This window comes from Strongylocentrotus purpuratus, unplaced genomic scaffold, assembly GCF_000002235.5.
Source record: "Strongylocentrotus purpuratus isolate Spur 01 unplaced genomic scaffold, Spur_5.0 spur5_scaffold_6, whole genome shotgun sequence".
NCBI classification, from domain to species: Eukaryota; Metazoa; Echinodermata; class Echinoidea; order Camarodonta; family Strongylocentrotidae; genus Strongylocentrotus; species Strongylocentrotus purpuratus.
This window is the reverse complement of record NW_022145612.1, coordinates 37,647,744-37,665,087: the sequence shown is the minus strand read 5'-3', so window position 1 is coordinate 37,665,087 and position 17,344 is coordinate 37,647,744. Positions and strand designations below refer to the sequence as shown.

The 17,344-nt window shown below is 37.1% G+C and overlaps 1 protein-coding gene across 1 annotated transcript in view; it reads right to left on the bottom strand.

Annotated features, from left to right (window-relative positions):
- LOC575353 (collagen, 5 alpha fibrillar) overlaps nucleotides 1-17,344 on the bottom strand; it is a 59,866-nt gene that overhangs the window by 5,718 nt on the left and 36,804 nt on the right. The window contains exons 41-64 of the mRNA XM_030973023.1: nucleotides 17,182-17,289; nucleotides 16,565-16,663; nucleotides 15,848-15,946; nucleotides 15,102-15,155; nucleotides 14,383-14,436; nucleotides 13,679-13,732; nucleotides 13,375-13,428; nucleotides 12,328-12,381; nucleotides 11,558-11,611; nucleotides 10,860-10,967; nucleotides 10,277-10,330; nucleotides 9,821-9,874; nucleotides 9,386-9,439; nucleotides 8,616-8,723; nucleotides 8,111-8,164; nucleotides 7,239-7,292; nucleotides 6,425-6,532; nucleotides 5,825-5,932; nucleotides 4,960-5,067; nucleotides 4,053-4,106; nucleotides 1,626-1,679; nucleotides 1,222-1,275; nucleotides 791-862; nucleotides 159-230 (exon numbers count right to left, since the gene is read on the bottom strand). Of these exons, the coding sequence (XP_030828883.1) occupies nucleotides 159-230; nucleotides 791-862; nucleotides 1,222-1,275; nucleotides 1,626-1,679; nucleotides 4,053-4,106; nucleotides 4,960-5,067; nucleotides 5,825-5,932; nucleotides 6,425-6,532; nucleotides 7,239-7,292; nucleotides 8,111-8,164; nucleotides 8,616-8,723; nucleotides 9,386-9,439; nucleotides 9,821-9,874; nucleotides 10,277-10,330; nucleotides 10,860-10,967; nucleotides 11,558-11,611; nucleotides 12,328-12,381; nucleotides 13,375-13,428; nucleotides 13,679-13,732; nucleotides 14,383-14,436; nucleotides 15,102-15,155; nucleotides 15,848-15,946; nucleotides 16,565-16,663; nucleotides 17,182-17,289 (1,746 nt within the window). The remainder of the gene's footprint in view (nucleotides 1-158; nucleotides 231-790; nucleotides 863-1,221; nucleotides 1,276-1,625; nucleotides 1,680-4,052; nucleotides 4,107-4,959; nucleotides 5,068-5,824; nucleotides 5,933-6,424; nucleotides 6,533-7,238; nucleotides 7,293-8,110; nucleotides 8,165-8,615; nucleotides 8,724-9,385; nucleotides 9,440-9,820; nucleotides 9,875-10,276; nucleotides 10,331-10,859; nucleotides 10,968-11,557; nucleotides 11,612-12,327; nucleotides 12,382-13,374; nucleotides 13,429-13,678; nucleotides 13,733-14,382; nucleotides 14,437-15,101; nucleotides 15,156-15,847; nucleotides 15,947-16,564; nucleotides 16,664-17,181; nucleotides 17,290-17,344) is intronic.

Sequence of the window (17,344 nt, the reverse complement as noted above, 5' to 3'; positions counted from 1 at the left end):
TCGTAATCAGTTGAGATGGTTTTAAAATGATCCCAATTTTGAAAGTTATTGCAACTCTTTACCGTATAAAGCTATGAGTTCGTAAGTTTGCGATTGATTGGAGGAATCTGTATAATACGGGGCCCAGGACAATGCGAACAAGATCCTGGTCTACTTACAGGAGGTCCGGGAGGTCCAGGTGGTCCGGGTGGTCCTTCGGTTCCATAGGTTCCACGCTCTCCACGAGTACCCTACCAATGGAAAAAGAAAAAAACGATTACAATTTAATAATGGAATCTAGTGTGACGGGGGCGGGGGTAGGGCTATTCTATGGTAACTTCATAACAACAGGAATATACTATTTCTACTTGTCGAAAACCTAAGCATACAAAAGCATCAGGTTTGATAACGGTTGCAAAGGCATAAGTAGAACAAGTTTCTATGAATTATTTCTTATTCTTAGCTCCAATATATTTTTTCTTTTAGGTATATTTATTTGTTTTCAGTTTTATTAATTTAAGGATTGCCTCAGAAGTCCCTGGAGACTATATGACGTTAAAAAAGAAAGAATTATATGCAGAATAACGGGGTGACGTTAAAATGCCCCCCCCCCCTCCTCGTTTCCTTAATTCATGAAAAGATATCTGTAAAAGGAATACAAAATAATAGTTCTGTACAAATAATTGTAACCGTTTACAGGATTGTAATTCAAGTTTTACGGAAAGATTTTGTAGACACGTGAAGAGAAATGGGGATTGAATGATTTTATAAATCCTCGCAGCAAAACAGTAGGACCTCCCCGATAGCTTACATATGATCCACGGAGTCCTGGGGGTCCACGGGGTCCTTCCTTTCCGTTCTTTCCGTTGGCTCCATTGTTTCCCTGAATAAGATCAAAATATTTCGTTAATCATGCTCTGAAAATCAGATTTATCTATTTTCTTAGTTCGCCCCGAGAAGAGAGTGAACGAAGAAGACAAGAATAATGCTGGGTACTTTACAATTGGATATCTCTTTACAATATTTCCGGGACGTTATAATACTTCTCTCAACAGATAATGTCCTCTAAACTTATCTCTTCATCAGAATTACTTTCATTGTATTTTTTGTCTATAAAAAGAACATGTAGTACCGGTGCTGTCACTTTCTACCACTTAAATTCTTCATTAGTTCAGAAAGGCCTTGATGAAGAAAAAAAGTCTTGATAAGAAAGAAAAAAAATAGCAAGGATGGTTAACTTACTGGAAGACCACGAACTCCATCAGAGCCTTGCTCTCCACGTGGTCCAGATTCTCCCTGTACGAAAGAGAAACAAAGTCAATTTGATTGATTATTGGTTCTTCAACAATGAAAGAACAGACATAATTATTATGATCTTGCAAGCAGACAACAACACCAACAAAAAAACAAAAAACATTTTGATTAAGAAAAGCCTGGACATTAAGATTACCGTTCCATGCATGCATGGCAGATGGAAGTCCTTCGAGATTACTTATTCCTGGATTTAGAAATTAGATAAAGTAATCGAGAATTCCACTGTGTTTATACTATAATGCCGAGCTATGGCTATGTTATGTGTATCTCAGTCTGATGATTTTTTTTTGTAAACGTGACAAGATAACTGGTAACATATCAAATGTACTTACAGCTTTTCCGCCAGCGCCGGGTGCTCCGGGCATACCATTTTGTCCTTTGTGTCCCTGTCAAAAGAAAGACAAAACTTTCAATAAAACACTCAGATTTCATCAACGGTCAGAATTACAGTATTTTACTTTTAATCTAACATTTCAAACTTGCATATGGCTCCGTTTAGTCTCATTTCACAACACCCCCTATCGTCAGAGCATGGTCAGATTCAGCAGCCTAACATGTTAGCCTATGGACGTTTTTTTTAAAAATCGTTAAAAATTTATTTTTTGTTTAAACGAAAAGCACATCCACCCCGACGTACGTTATCACTAGCTCTTTCATTGGAGCCCTCATGTCTCATTGACTTTTGAAAGTTCACCCACCGTAATTTTTCAAAATAGGTTGCAAGCTCATCATTGCCTATAATACACATGTGAAACAAGTCTAACTTGGGACTCAGTTTACCAAGCGATTTGAAGATTATAGGTCGAGCACACGAAACATAAAAAGCATGAATTATCATAGATCACTTCTGCCTATTTCGTTTTGTCCATTTCATCCAACCCCCCACCGTAATTTTTCCATTTAGTAAAAGCAAACATTTTGCCGAGTTTAGCAAAAACATGAATATTCATGAACGGTCAGACAATACAGCCTTTTAGTACGTAACGTATAGTGAATGGGAATGTGCGATGATCCGTGTAGGAGGTAGAGGTCAGTGGTTTGCGCTGGCAATGTTCACGCGAGCGAAAATGAGACAATCGGAGCAATATGTTGTGACTTCACATTATTCTATCATCATCCCATAATATGAAGTATATTGGGGAGTAAAGAGTTCAGTTAAAAAACATTGAACAATGAATTATGATAGTTCATGCATATATAAAGCGGTTAACTGCGGAAAAAAAAACAGCCGCGGCTTTTTAACGAGTAAATGCATGACAGCTACATTTATATAATATTGACTGGCCTTGAGGGGTATATCAGAAATATTGACCAAGCTCAGATCATATTGCCCCGAGTCGAAAGACGAGGGCAATATGGTCTTAGCGCGGTCAATATTTCTGATATCCCCCCGAAAGTAAAGCCAGTCAATATTTTTATTGTTATCCAAATCAGACATCTAGAGCAAATACAGACATCCACCATGACAATCTCAAGAACTGAACAAACTTTGTCAAACAAGCTTTGTCAAACAAGCTTGACACAATTTCGATACACTGCAAACAGTGTGCATTTGGTGTGATTATTACGTCACAATAGAGTGCGCGCAAAGTGCGCAGGTTCTCGTACGCATAATAGATGCAAATGAAAATGACAAAATACGGCGCAGTCAATACAAGATGAGACCGTGTAAAATACCAAGGTATATTTTCACTCGTCTCTACACGCAAAGTCAATACGCGCAGGGAGACCAAGGAAAATACAAAGATTATACCCCTCCGGTCCCCCTGCTAGTGAAAACTAGGGCAATACGGTTTTGTAAATGACCAGCTCAGATGTCTGATACGGGTAATAATGTATATTATATCCTGCATCCAAAATTTGTTGGCTTCTGATTGGTTGAGAGCTCGTCACATGACCAAAAATATTTGAGCTATTTTTAGAAAGTACTATATGAGAGTACTATTTTGGTTTACTATTTGGGGAGTTGAAAAAAAAATGTGAATTTTTTTTTTGAATTGAATCAATTTTTTTTTCAAATCTTAATTTAATGAAAACAAAATATTTTAAATCTTTTTAGATAAAAATTGACATTTTTTTGTTCTAAATTTTTTTTCCCAAAAATGTATTTTTTTTTTTTTTTTTTTCAAATAAATTTTTGATGCAGGATATAAAACAAATATACCATGCCTTCTATTCGAGGTACTGGTTAAACTATGGGCCTCGGTGACTCCAAAAGTACCATTTGCTTCGGGGCTGCGCCCCTCAGCAAATAGTACTATTGGAGTCACCTCTTGCGCATAGTTTTAACCAGAACCTCTCAAGGCAGTGTATATTTGTATATTATACAAACTGTCTTACACGTATTTACCTAGCTTTGTGTTATACACACGTTGTGAAGCGTATAACATTTCAGTGTTCGCTATCTATTTACATCCATCTAATTTAAATAACTTTCTTTATTTATTTATTTATTTATTTTGTTTTATTTACCCAGGGTAACAACATTAGTGAGTAAAACATTGTTATACTCGGGGGCCCTGTAATAGTACAACACAAATTACAAACAAATATTACAAAGACATCAGACCTGCACGAAATATTAAACTTTTAAGAAGAAAAAAAAGAAAAAATTAAACCTTTGTTTACGTCATCATGAAAATAACCGCTGAACAACGCTGAACACTACTCAAATTTTAATTCTCGATGGAGAATGATTCGGTACACAAAGTTCTATGAAACGTATGAATACTGTCCTTCGAAGATGATGATATCCTTACCGAAGGTCCAGATGAACCGGTCTCTCCACGAGGACCAGCAGGTCCGACTGAACCCTGTTACGAAACAAAAAACATATACACAAATTAGTTATTCATGGTTATCATTTCAACAACAAAATGGTGCATTTTGACCTCTACACTTTCTCGGGATCGCCGTTTCTATTTCATGTTATTTGGCAATTATCACTCCTTATCTGGAGAAGTATGTGATGCAAATAAAGCCTCTTGTAAGAAGTTGATGGTCAATTTAAGCACTAAATATTACTGTATAACGCGAAATTAAGTAGGAGTACTCTTCAGTTTGCGGTTCGTTTTTGTTGTTTATGTGACCTACAGATGTATATAACAAATAAAATGACTAATTCGCCAATTTAATAATGATTACAACTTTCAAACTTTATGATTATTGTTTGTTTCATATCGTCCAACTTGGATGGGCATGGAAAATGAGATTTTAGTTTGCTCTTGTGCAATACTGAAAGGGAAAAAAGATGTTATTCCTTCATATTTGTATTCTACGTTCATTCAGCTTTCCATTGATATAGTGTTGTATTTTAATTGGATAGACCTGGGGGGTGTTTCATTAAGAGTTCGTAAAGTTACGCATGACTTTACGAACGACTTGTATATGAAGTGCCAGATACGATGCCCAAAGTTTTTTCTGATATTTCCAATAACCTCAATTAAATTATGGCAAAAAATATACTTTGCATTAAAAATGGTTGTTATAATAAGAATGTTAATCTACATCTACACAGTTCAACTTAATAAATAATAATCAATAATGATTGAGCATCCCATTTGGCTTTTCATATACAAGTCGTTCGTAAAGTCATGCGTAACTTTACGAACAGCTTTATGAAACACCCCCCTGGTCTTTAAGTATAGAGGAGGTAGTCTACTTTACCATTGGACCAGTAGATCCATCTTCTCCGTGGCTTCCAACGGATCCTTGGCTTCCAATCTTGCCACGGTGTCCGCGTTCTCCCTGGGCTCCGAGAGCACCAAGTACTCCCTGGGGACAAGATATACATCAAAGGTCATTTGTTTATATTTCCAAATGAAATAATCTATTCTGTGTATTTGCGAAACACAGAGAGCTTGAATGAGAAACATGTAGTCAATATCTACAAGTACCTAAATGAGGATTGTTATCATCTTGATATGGAGCCTACTTGTTACTGAGGAAGTTTAAATGTCCCGACTACTTATGGTGAAAGAAACTGCACAGTATTGCATAATCACGCTTCTGCGTCTCAGTGTGAGGCTCTTTCACACCGCGAACTCACAAGCGGTCGCCTATAACACATAACCCTATGAAGAAAGAGCGAAAGAGACTCACAGAGATGGGGAAGCGTTATCAATACTGAGCTTTGCAACAAAATGAGCATTTTCGACATGGACATGGTAAATGGATCGATGTGTTTTAATATTCGAACATCCCCCCCCCCCATTTTTAAAACAACAATATCTCAATGAAAAAAAAAGATCAATATAAAGATGGTTTTCATTTGAACTAATTAGAGAAGTAGAGATATGCTACGAAACCATACTAAGGGTAGGGCTCGAGAATAAATTAGCCCTTAAATGAACGATACATGTTTATAAGTTAACATCATTACAACAAAACCTTGTGGTAATTTTGGCTCAACACCGTAACGCTCTATTAAGACGCTAGGACGACTACTAGAAATGTAAGTGAATATTTCCAGAAATGATACCAACAGAGAAGGGTCTAACTTGATTTTTTTTTTTATCGAAAAACTACATACCCTAGGTCCAGCGATGCCGGCGATACCTTCCGATCCTCTTACTCCTGTATCTCCCCTAGATCCCTCCATTCCAGGAATTCCAGGTTTGCCATCCTTTCCATCACGGCCCTGTTGAGGGACAAAACAAAAAGTTGTCATAGGCGTGTCTCAGCCTCGGATTCCTTCTTTCAGTTATACATTGTATGCCATGTTGATGATTTTTTTTGTTGCATTTTTAGATGATCTTCCTTCATAAATAGATGTCCTGCATGCTTTGGTAAACTTTTTTTGTTTTTCTTCTCATGTCTATTATTTCAGATGCATATCTTTTTATTTCATGAACGTAGCAGTGCCAACTAAAAAGATACAATTATGCTACGTTAGCAGCACCCTCTGCCAAATACACGCAGGTGGATGCAAATATGCACTCCAATTGCACCTTTATTTCTTAGTGCGTAATATAAGGACCAGTGTGGCCATTTTTAAAGGAAAAGTCTTTGATCAATAGAACACTTTAAAATGATATCACGAAAAGGATAAACAGGGTACAATGACAATCTTCGAACAGGTGTACAAACGATAGACACCTACAAAACTGGAGGTGCTTTTGGGATTACTTACGTTGCTTCCAGAAATTCCACGAGCTCCCTGGGCGCCATTAGGTCCCTTGCCTCCATCATCTCCACGAAGTCCGTCATTTCCAGGGTTTCCTGGGGCTCCCTCGGATCCCTGAAGATAAAATAAAGTTTTCAAAGAGATAGGTAAGTCCTGGTTGGTAAAGCATAATTGGCGAGCTTTCTCGAAAAGGACGAAAAGCTTGGACCCAACATTCAAGGCATATTCTTGTTTACCCCCATATATTATATTATGTGTGCGGTGCATGTCATATTCAGTGATATTCAGCAAGATTTAGTCGGTTTATTTTCAATTTCGATTATCCCAAAGCTTCAAAGCTTCAAATTCACTCGTTGTAGACGTCATAATTAGGGGGTCACTTACTTGGGCCTTGAATCCTTTTCACTCTTCAGAGTACAGTGGAATCCACTCCAAATATGAATTTCCACTCGAAAAGAAGTGATTCCTATTAACTTATGACTCCCCCAAATTGGGTTACATCTCCTGTACATTAAGAAAGTATACACTGTCCCCCGTGAAGTTGGAATTATTTTTTCTTACCTCTTTTTATGAAATTTATGATTGCGAAAATGTGATTTATTCTTGAAAGATAAAATCTACGTCTTCTCAGAACTTTACAGATCAATAAAGATTGATCGATAACGTTCGATCCGTGGTGTTCTGAGAAGATTCAACTTTTTCTATCAAAAATAAATCATATTGTCATAATCATTTCATGAAAAGAGGGAAGATAGTTTTATTTAGTTTGTTTTTATGGTAGACAATGTACATAGGGTCAACTTCAAAGACGAAGACTCACGGGTCGTCCAGCGGGTCCAGCAGGTCCGGTGGGTCCAGTCAATCCGCCAAGACCCTAGAAAAGAAGAAGATCAAGAAATCATAGCCACCGCATGGGTATGACGAGCTCACTGAGCGAACATGTCAGCGTTTCACAAAACTGCCGTTAGCACAAGTTTTCCAACAACCCAGTAAAGCGTGCATGTGTACTAAACTTAATACGTCTTTGAATGGGATAACGGTGAAGTTGTACTTATGACGGTTTCGTGAAACAATGCCTTGCATGTCTCCAATAAGGGACCAATCACCATTGTTTTAGCTAGAGGTGTGTTCAATGTTTAGCGTTTCATACGGGTATTCTAACATAAGCTCGAAATAATACTTCTACAATTCGGTACGTCTATGATATTAGTATAAAACGTGATACTGCACTCGAAATGAATGTATAGTCTTATTTTGAGAAGAGCAGTAAAGGTACAAGCACAGCAATGAAACTATTTTTTTTTTAATCGGTGCGCGATGAAGTTACTTCAACTTTAATTCGACTTCCGTGGGAGCCTTGACACACAATCATTATATCATTACTTATATTTGATCGCTAATCATTTTGAATGTGTAAAAAATGTATTAGTGGTGATTTCATGACTTCTCACAATATATAAATGATTGTTTGTGTTCATTGCTCCTCTTTAAATCCCGCCATTTTATCCGAGGCAGAGCGGAGTTTGTTTATTACACATTGTTAAAAAAAGAATAGCACTTGTCTTGATAATCACTAAAGCAGGACGCTTTCGGCAATTTTCTGTCTGTATAAGGGCAATCTAGCTATACAAATACTTATTTCGCGAATGTGAATTTCTGTGGCCAAAAGTGATTGGTAATTTGTATACTCACGCCTGATCCGAGAGTTCCTGGGGATCCACTGTTTCCAACGGGTCCACGGGGTCCCTAAGGTAAACAAAAATAGTAATTTGATTGTCAATATATTCTGATTTTACATTCACAAATGAAAGTTCAAAATGTTTCGTGGCTGCTTAATTTCACATAATTATACAAACTTACCCAATATTTCTAGCAGTGTACATTCGGTTATTTCTCTACATAAATACATGTTTTTTGCTCGAAAGAGTCGAAATTTAACATGCCCATTCTTTTCATTATCTACCTGAGCATATTGATTATTCGTTCAGCCTTACTAAAATATGCCACATGTATCGATGAATAGAGTAAATAGTAAAAAAGATGAAGTGTAATAATGTGCATATTCAAGCATTAACCCCCCCCCCCCCCTCAGTGAGAATGTCGCATTTTAGTTCGTCCTTGCACACATCACCCCTACCCGTCCCCCAGAAATTTGAACTAAATGAAACGGAAAATGAAATGGACGACGACCACGCACCATGTTGCCAGGACGGCCAGATTCTCCTGAAGCTCCTGTTGGTCCCTGAAGTCCTTCGATACCACGCTCTCCCATTAATCCGGGGTTACCCTGAGGTCCTCGAGATCCCTACAAACAGAATAAGAAGGAGGAAGAGAAGGATTTTATTTTATTTTATTTTATTTTATTTTATTTACCAAATATGAAAACATATAAATAACAACATACTGTACATGATAGCATGAGAAAATAACGTTGGATGGATCGCCCTGCTCAGCTGTGCCAGTGCAGCACGGCCGTTCTACCAACGGGTCCAGTATGGCGATGCTGATGATGAAGATGATTATTATCATGGTATTGATGGACAAATTTGATTATTAATAATATCATAAGAAGGAGAAGTATGGAGAAGAGAAGGAAGCAGGAGAAGAAGACAAAAAGATAGAGGATGAGGAGAGGGAGGAGAAGTAAAAGAGGAAGAAATAGAAGAAGGAGAAGAAGAAGAAGAAGAAGAAGAAGAAGAAGAAGAAGAAGAAGAAGAAGAAGGAGATTGATAACAAGGCATATGATAACTCAAACTAACAGTGATAAATGGTTATTATCTCTCATATACATGTTGGTCCAGGATTCGATCCTTGCCTGGTGTCTACTTCATAGCATAATGGAGCTTAAGTTGGTGCCTGGCAAATGTTTGAATGTCAATGTACAATTGCAGGACCCTAGCTTGGTAAGACATCGACACTGATAATGCAACCCTGAATAACTATTAACGAAAGAATGATTATGTTTACCTGTTGTCCAAGATCTCCAGTCTTTCCATTATTTCCAGAGTTTCCAGTTGGGCCCTAGATAACAAGAAATTTAAAATGGTGCACTTTACGAAGTATATTTTAGGGGGGATGTGGTCTATCAAATTTGTCTGAATTCATTGACAGCACTTATATTACACGTGATACAAATCGGCTTTTATATGGAAGAAACATAAGAAATTCACAAACTATAAAGAATAGCTATTGGGTTATTATCGCTGTACATTTTCAAATTAAATCCGTACGATTAATGGCACATATCTAAATATCGAATATGTGTTCGTCAAATCGTCTATTCAAAAAATCACATCAAAACCGTCACCACAATATTCTTAAAACTGTTCATGTTGCCAAATTGGCAACTCCATTGTTGTCCTGATAAAGTGAATGGCAACGGGGAAAACCATTGCAACTTACCATTTCACCACGAGCTCCTGTAGGTCCGTTCATACCGGGGCTTCCGAGAGGTCCCTGTTGAACGGAATCGTGTATTAAAAACATGTTTTGCAAACCAAACGGAACACATGAAACAAAATGGCGTATTGAGGTATTGTTGAAGTTGGAGATCGGTTATGAAAAAATCAAGTTAACAAAACAGACAAATATATATTGACAGGTGATATAGTAAGTAATCCAAACCCACGGAATTAAATCCAATCACATCTTGAGATGTCATAGGTAGATACGATTACAAAAATGAAAAATCAAAATTGAATTAGTCGGTTTCACTGCAGACATGTATATATAATTAAATGATGTAAACAATGTGGTCTGTAATTAAAGATGGTTTAAGATGAATTATGAAATTAAATATATTTTGCAGTGTTTTTGTTTTCCTTCTTGGTTTGGTGTCGTGTTTAGGACGATACTTACGACTGATCCTTCAAGACCGGTCTCTCCACGAGATCCACGGGCTCCGGGCTGACCCTAGAAATGAAAAAAAAGGCAGAAGAGGGGGAGATTTTTTAGGACGTACTAATTCAGGGATAATTCTGAGTAGACTAAAGAATGTGATGAACACCCATTTCGACACATTATTTTGGTGTAAAAATATTGTACACTATGTCTTGATGCAAACTTGGTTGTACCTGTTAATTTTATAATAGGGATGGTCTCGATGAGCGTTTAAACTATGCTGTAATCAGGTGTTCAATATAAAAAAAAATGGTATAAAGCTCATCTACAAATAATGCTTTTCATATTTCTGTGTATTTTTAAAGAACATGAGAATAATGCAACTCAAATAAAATAAAATAAAATCAAGCTTCCAAAAGGTAAAAAAATTCCTTCACCTCAGACTAGCTACGAACTTGTTACAGATGTTAAAATCGAATCTAATCAAATCAAATCAAATCAAATCATATTACATCTAAAAGTACAATAGCTCCAAGACGTCCTACGCATCAAATTAGGAATGATGATCAAATCAAATCAAATCAAATCAAATCAAACTTACAGCTTGTCCAACACGTCCTGAACGTCCTTGAACACCTGATGGTCCGGCCTCTCCCTTCTCTCCTGGGTTACCTGCTGATCCACGTTCACCGGGAGCTCCTCCTGGACCCTACATCAAACACAAATGGACTTTGTATTTTCGAAAAAGCACTCACAAACCTTCCTAATTTGTAATATTTTTAATTGTTGTTGTTAAAGAAATCCATCAAACAACTTTGTTATAACAAAAAAGGCTCTATACCCTTCCATCTTTTGAGAAAATATGAAAGAAGTAAGAAAATATGAAGAAAATTAATACAAAGAATCTTTACCAAAACAGTCCTCACCATCCTACATTCACATCTAAGCTGGCAAATATTAGTAATGATTAATATTTGCTGATCGAATTATGGAGTTATAAAATAGAACGATAAATATCATATTCAATAATGTTCACTGTATCACCAACAAAACCGAACTAGTGGCATTTGGTGTGTGTCGTGTAATATCTCAAGATACATACGAAGGATATTTGAACGAAAAAAATCAGTAGAGGTGCTTTATACAATAAGCCCATTAGATAGCGCCACTATGTTAAAAAAAAAATCTTTCAGTAACATCGTACTGCATAGTCATGACAGGATTGTTGTACAGTTTCGGATTATATTGTCTAGTTTTATTTATAATTATAAATGAGATTGATAAAACCGAATAACTTACGGGATTTCCAGGGATTCCGCGAGGTCCTCCTGATCCCTTCTCTCCGAGGATACCCTGGATAATAAAACGAAAACAAGGATGTTAGTTACTACTGGTGTACCCTTCATCCAGAGCTGAGAAGTGGTCTCATAACCGGGAGGTCCCAGGTTCCAACCCAAGTCGATGTGCAATTGTTGTCCTCTGTTCAGGCTTAATATTCACGAAACTCGAAAGTCCCTTGGTCCCCGCACAGCTGCGTACTTACACGCATGGGCATATTATGCTCTTTTAGCGCTCAGGTATTAGCTAACCACCCAACCAACATAAATCTGAATACTCAGTTTGAATTGTCACATTGGTAATGGTAAACAATTCAGCTCTCTAAATGGAAATTCGATCTACTCGTTTGGGGTGATATAAGGGATCACTTCATCTTTGAGTGGAAATTGTGGAATCTACTTCTACGAAACTAATTCAAAACATTTCTTTGGAGTAGAATCTTTTAGAATTTGTAGTGGACTCAACTCCAGATTAAAACTGCTAACACTGTCGGTAGTAATTTATCCACGATTGTACTGTGGATGTCAACAAAAAATGTATATATGCCTCCGGGAAGACTTTGAGAACTCACAAATTATGCCTAAGCTATGAGGAGCTAATGGACGACTGATAACGTATAAAATACATTTATATGCGAATGGTAACTGTTTATGAGTAACTCCGAATAGAGAAGATCGAAGTCGTGGACCAAGAATCCTGATAAACACAAGACAAGGTGTTAAGGTACTTACGCGTGTTCCCTGAGCTCCATCAGGTCCGTTCTCTCCTGGTCCTCCACTCTCTCCCTACAATTTTGAGAGAGAGAAATACAAATTTAAATCTGTGACGGAACACATCTCAAGTCTATACTTATATTCAACTGTTTAAAGCATGACGAAAGCTATTTCGAATACAGGTAGATCCTACTCCGAAAAGGAAAAAGGTCATCACCATTGTTGATATACAACTATAACGTAGGCCTACAAAGTTTATAACATTTGGTAACTTCCTATAGTTTTCCCTCCTGTAGGCTTTATTCAGATGTAAGCACATAAGTACATACATTGAATTATGTGCATATTTTTATCACAGTAAAGACGTACACATCTCTCTTAAAGGGATAGTTGAGTTCTGTTGCAGAGGGCGCTACACAAAATAATTTTTTTGTGAGATAATGAAAAACTGAGTGTCAATTTTTAAAGAAATTACAATTTAAATGACAAAATCATTTTTGTTTGATCAAAATCGGTTCAGAAACGGCTGAATATCCATACATATAACCATTTGTAATATTTGTGTACCACCACAAATATTCAATGATTTGAAAAAAGCCGCTGAAAAAAACGAAATAGCGCCTTTTACGTTGTATTTCAGCCAATGCCGATGTTGTTTTTTTTTTTTTTTTGGGGGGGGGGGGGGGGCTTTTTCGTGTGGGTTATATTACACACGACCAGCCGGCCCATGTATTGTTATATATTAATTTATATATATGTTATTTAGTAATTAATTAATTAACGGTCATCGTATTTGTTGAAAGTGGAGCTGAATTGGTATGATCGTATTAGCTAAACTTCACACATTTTGGGGTCTGAAATTACCTTCATAAACATTTGAGGTTCAAAAAGGGCACTAGAAATGTCATAGAAAAGAATAAGAGCAACAACCATGCACTGTGAAGGCATTTGCAGTCTGAAAACAGAACTCAACTATCCCTTTAACAGACATGTCCAGAATTTGTTCTTTTTTTTCTTTATGTGAAAAATGTATATTATTAAAGCGTGAAGCAGTTTGTAACTTACATTTTGTCCTCGTCCTCCACCAGGTCCGGTGGGTCCAGGTGGTCCTTGGCTTCCCTACAGACAAACAAAGAAAAAAGAATTGATGGACATTGCTGAAGAATTGTAATTATTATATAATCTAATTACTGGAAACCATCCCCAAAACATCAACAAAAATCCGCAAATTCCAAAAAACATTCATGTAAATTGTCTTCTTTTTTTCTTCCAATACTTCTCTATAATACTGTCAATTAAATTAATACCAAAAGTTATCATCATATTAATCATTAAAATAGATAGTTATCACAATGAAAACCTCACTTACTCGCTCTCCAGTCCTTCCAGAGGATCCTTGCTGTCCAGAAACACCTGGATCACCCTAAATTGCAGGAAAGAAAACGTTAAATTTTAATTTTACCATTATCTTATAGTGTGTAAGTAAATTTACATGTCTTGAGATGTTTTCGTTGGTTGTAACACAAGTACTTTGGTACAGCATTATCATTCAGGACGTATTACTATTGTAAGGCACAAAGTCATCTGTAATCAGATTGGTATTGGTTCTGACATAAGTTCGTTGGTGAAGCACTGAACAGAAGTTATTAATACTGCAAGGCCAAGGGATAAAGTTTTTTTTTTTAATTATTAGGTAAATTTTGACTGTCCAACCTAAATGTGATTTCGATTTGTAGTTGGTTCTTAAACAAGGTTTCGGGTGAAGCAGTGGTCTTCAGTGTGTTATTACATGTGAAAGACCCAAAGCCAATATCTATTTCGCCTTTGAAATTGGTTTGCTTTGTTTTGTTTGTTTTTGGGGTTTTCAAACTTGTTCTCTTGGAGAAACAACGGTCTTCAGGAGTTATTAATATATAAAGATAAAGAGCGATGAGCTTTTATTTTGTATATTTCTTTATAGTGTTGTATGTTTCTATCAAGTTATGGTTTTAAGGTTTCATTAGTATAGTACGGTACAGAACAATTTCTCTATCGATTAATCAAATGGTTGTAAACCAAGACGGAATCACGTACATCCTCTCCCATTGATCCGGTAGGTCCAACTCCTCCACGGAGTCCAGGAGGTCCCTGAAAAGAGCAAAAAAGAAAACAATTAAATCATGCCAAAAACAACTTCAACAATAATGAATAGCATTTCTGCATCCACAATGAAATTGCGATTTTTATAATCATAATCATAGTATGTTTAGTATAAGTACTCCAACTTCAAGAGAAAAAGAGAGAGAGAAAAAAAAGGAAAAAAAACATTATTAGACGAAAGTCAAATATTTCTAAGTTGGGATGTCTTCAGTGTCCTGACACCGTCTATTGAGCACACTAAAGAGTGTTGCAGTAAATCAAATGATTTTATGCATTAGTTGTAACTCTTTGATTGTAACCCTTCCTTTGTACAATATGTGAGACTTAGTTTCCTTGCTAAATTCCAGGCATAATTAATATATTCCATATAGAAGAACAATTCATCGTAACGGTACTTGTTTCTATTTCGAAAAGAGAAGCGTAGCCATTCTTAGCTCCAACGAATTATTCACTTCTCATGGGCAGGATATCCATCCAATGGAAAGCCTTTTTCACATATTTATTTCAACTCAACTATTTTTCTTGTAATAATATGTCAAATCCGATATTATATCAATTATAATGCATACTAAACTAAATGTTTAATTCTTAAGCGTTTTTAGATACTTTTTAGTTAATTCCTTTATCATAGAAGAATTCGCTTGTGATCTTACCTGTAGTCCACGGAGTCCTGGAGGTCCACCGATACCACCTGATCCAGTGAGTCCCTGACAAGATAAGAAAATGACAATTGTGAAATAGCATTTTAGCATCATTAGGTACTGCCTTTGGAACAAAAACGGAACGAGTTTATTTTTCTCAAAATTCATCACAGACTGTACCTCCAGGATTGGAACAAGTACTTTAAATTGAATTAGCAGGTGACAGAGATAGAAATATTTCTTTTTTAAGTTCATCAACAATATGCACTAAATCTTTTCTACTTTTACATTAATTCAATGAACACGAAAAACAAACTGTCACAGCACACACTGTTTCCCCCGCCTTGTATGGGCCATTGGCATGTCTTTGTAATGTAGCCCTCAATGTGATTTATGAAAAATTTCTAGCTCTCCTGACAATTAAGAACTTCTCCTTAAAGCATATCTGCACTAGTTTGGCCAGGAGAGATTAGACCTCCCTGCATGGTCACTGACAGGTGGTTATCTCATCAATCTTCTTCTTCTTCTTCTTAGGCCTCCTTCAGTCTGTAAAGACCATGTGTGTGAATCATAACTGACTGTGGTGCTGGAACATCACTGTCTGTGGCTGAACAGACCGATGTATCTCATCAAATCAGCTCTCAATTAACATAAGAAAAAAGGGGATCATGGGGTACCAACGGTCACCGATTAGGCATTGTTTGCTATATAGAGGGCGCAAGTAGCTACAAGTAGTGCAGTGGGGCTTTAATACTCACAACTTCTCCTTGTCGCCCAGCACGTCCATCAACTCCACGCTCTCCTACAAGACCACCGGGACCCTGAAGTCCAGCAGCCCCACGAAGACCTTGTTCTCCCTGTAACGGGCAAAGATGATTGAAACGTAAGCAAAATTATCACTTACTGCCGAAAATTGACATCAAAGCAATGGAATCTGTCATCATCATCACCACCATCATCGCCATCATCATCATCCCTAAATACTGGGGCGCGTTTCATGAAACAATTAGTCGGTGGTTTTCACCGACTAATATCATTTTTACCGACAATTCTATCGTCACCGACTGTTTTCCAGGCCTCTGATTGGTCAAACTTAGTCAGTGCTGACTAAATTGTCGGTGAAAATGATATTAGACTAACTGTTTCATGAAACGCCCCCCCCCCCCCCAGGTCTACATAATTTCGAAATAGTTTCTCGTTTGTAGCCCTCTTCACCACTTAATAACTAATTTTAAAATAAAACATTTATATTTCTTATTTGTAGATTAACTTGCCCTTGTTGGAAGACCACACAATCTTATTAGCATTTCAGACTGTCGAGGAAAATATTCGTTTGGAGAAGATCTTGCATAGCTTCATTGCAGTCGGCTAATTTGTCAGCGTGAACAACATTTTGGCGAAGTGTTATTAGCAGAGAAGAGTGAATGACATCAATAAATGCATTTTACGAGAAAACTTAATATGTTGATACTTACAACTTCGCCAGTAGCTCCCATGGTTCCAGTTTGTCCAATGGGTCCGCGGTCTCCACGGGATCCACGAGCTCCGGTGTTACCATCCATTCCTGTTTGTCCCTATATATCACATAAACAGAAAATTAAAGAAAAAATATAAATAACCAATGTATAATCATAATGTGCATAACTTTTGCGATAGGCCTTTGTGTACAACAATATCATGTCAAACTGATTAATGGTGAACTATCAATATCTCCTTGGCTTAGTAAAGACAATACACGTGGGTTCTCTTGGACAACTTTTATGACCAACAGGTCTAACATAATGCCCGCACTCTTTACCCTTTTCAAAAGAACGCTCAGAAGAACGCTGAAAAGTTATCAACATTAGAAGTTGTAGGTAGGACACAAGTTTCGATGCGTGAGAAATTTGTTCTGATGTTCATTTTGTCAGTCCAGTGTGCCAAGTCAAATGTCATTTATTAACTTATTCAGGGATTTTGTGAGCTTTAAGCGAGCCCCACCAACGAATATCTTGATATATCCATTCAATAATTGTCATGGTAGCGATACGAAAAGAGGTCGTTAATCAAACAAGAAATATCAAAATTTTAGAAAGGGGATGGCATGTGTCACCTGTAGTCCTGCAATACCGCCGGGTCCTTGAGGTCCATCATCTCCACGCCTTCCTTGGGATCCTGGAAGTCCAACCTGTCCGGCTGCTCCTGGTTCTCCTTCTTCGCCCTGTCATGTACAAGAAGGTGAGAGGGCAAGATGGGAGGAGGGAGGGAAGGGAGAG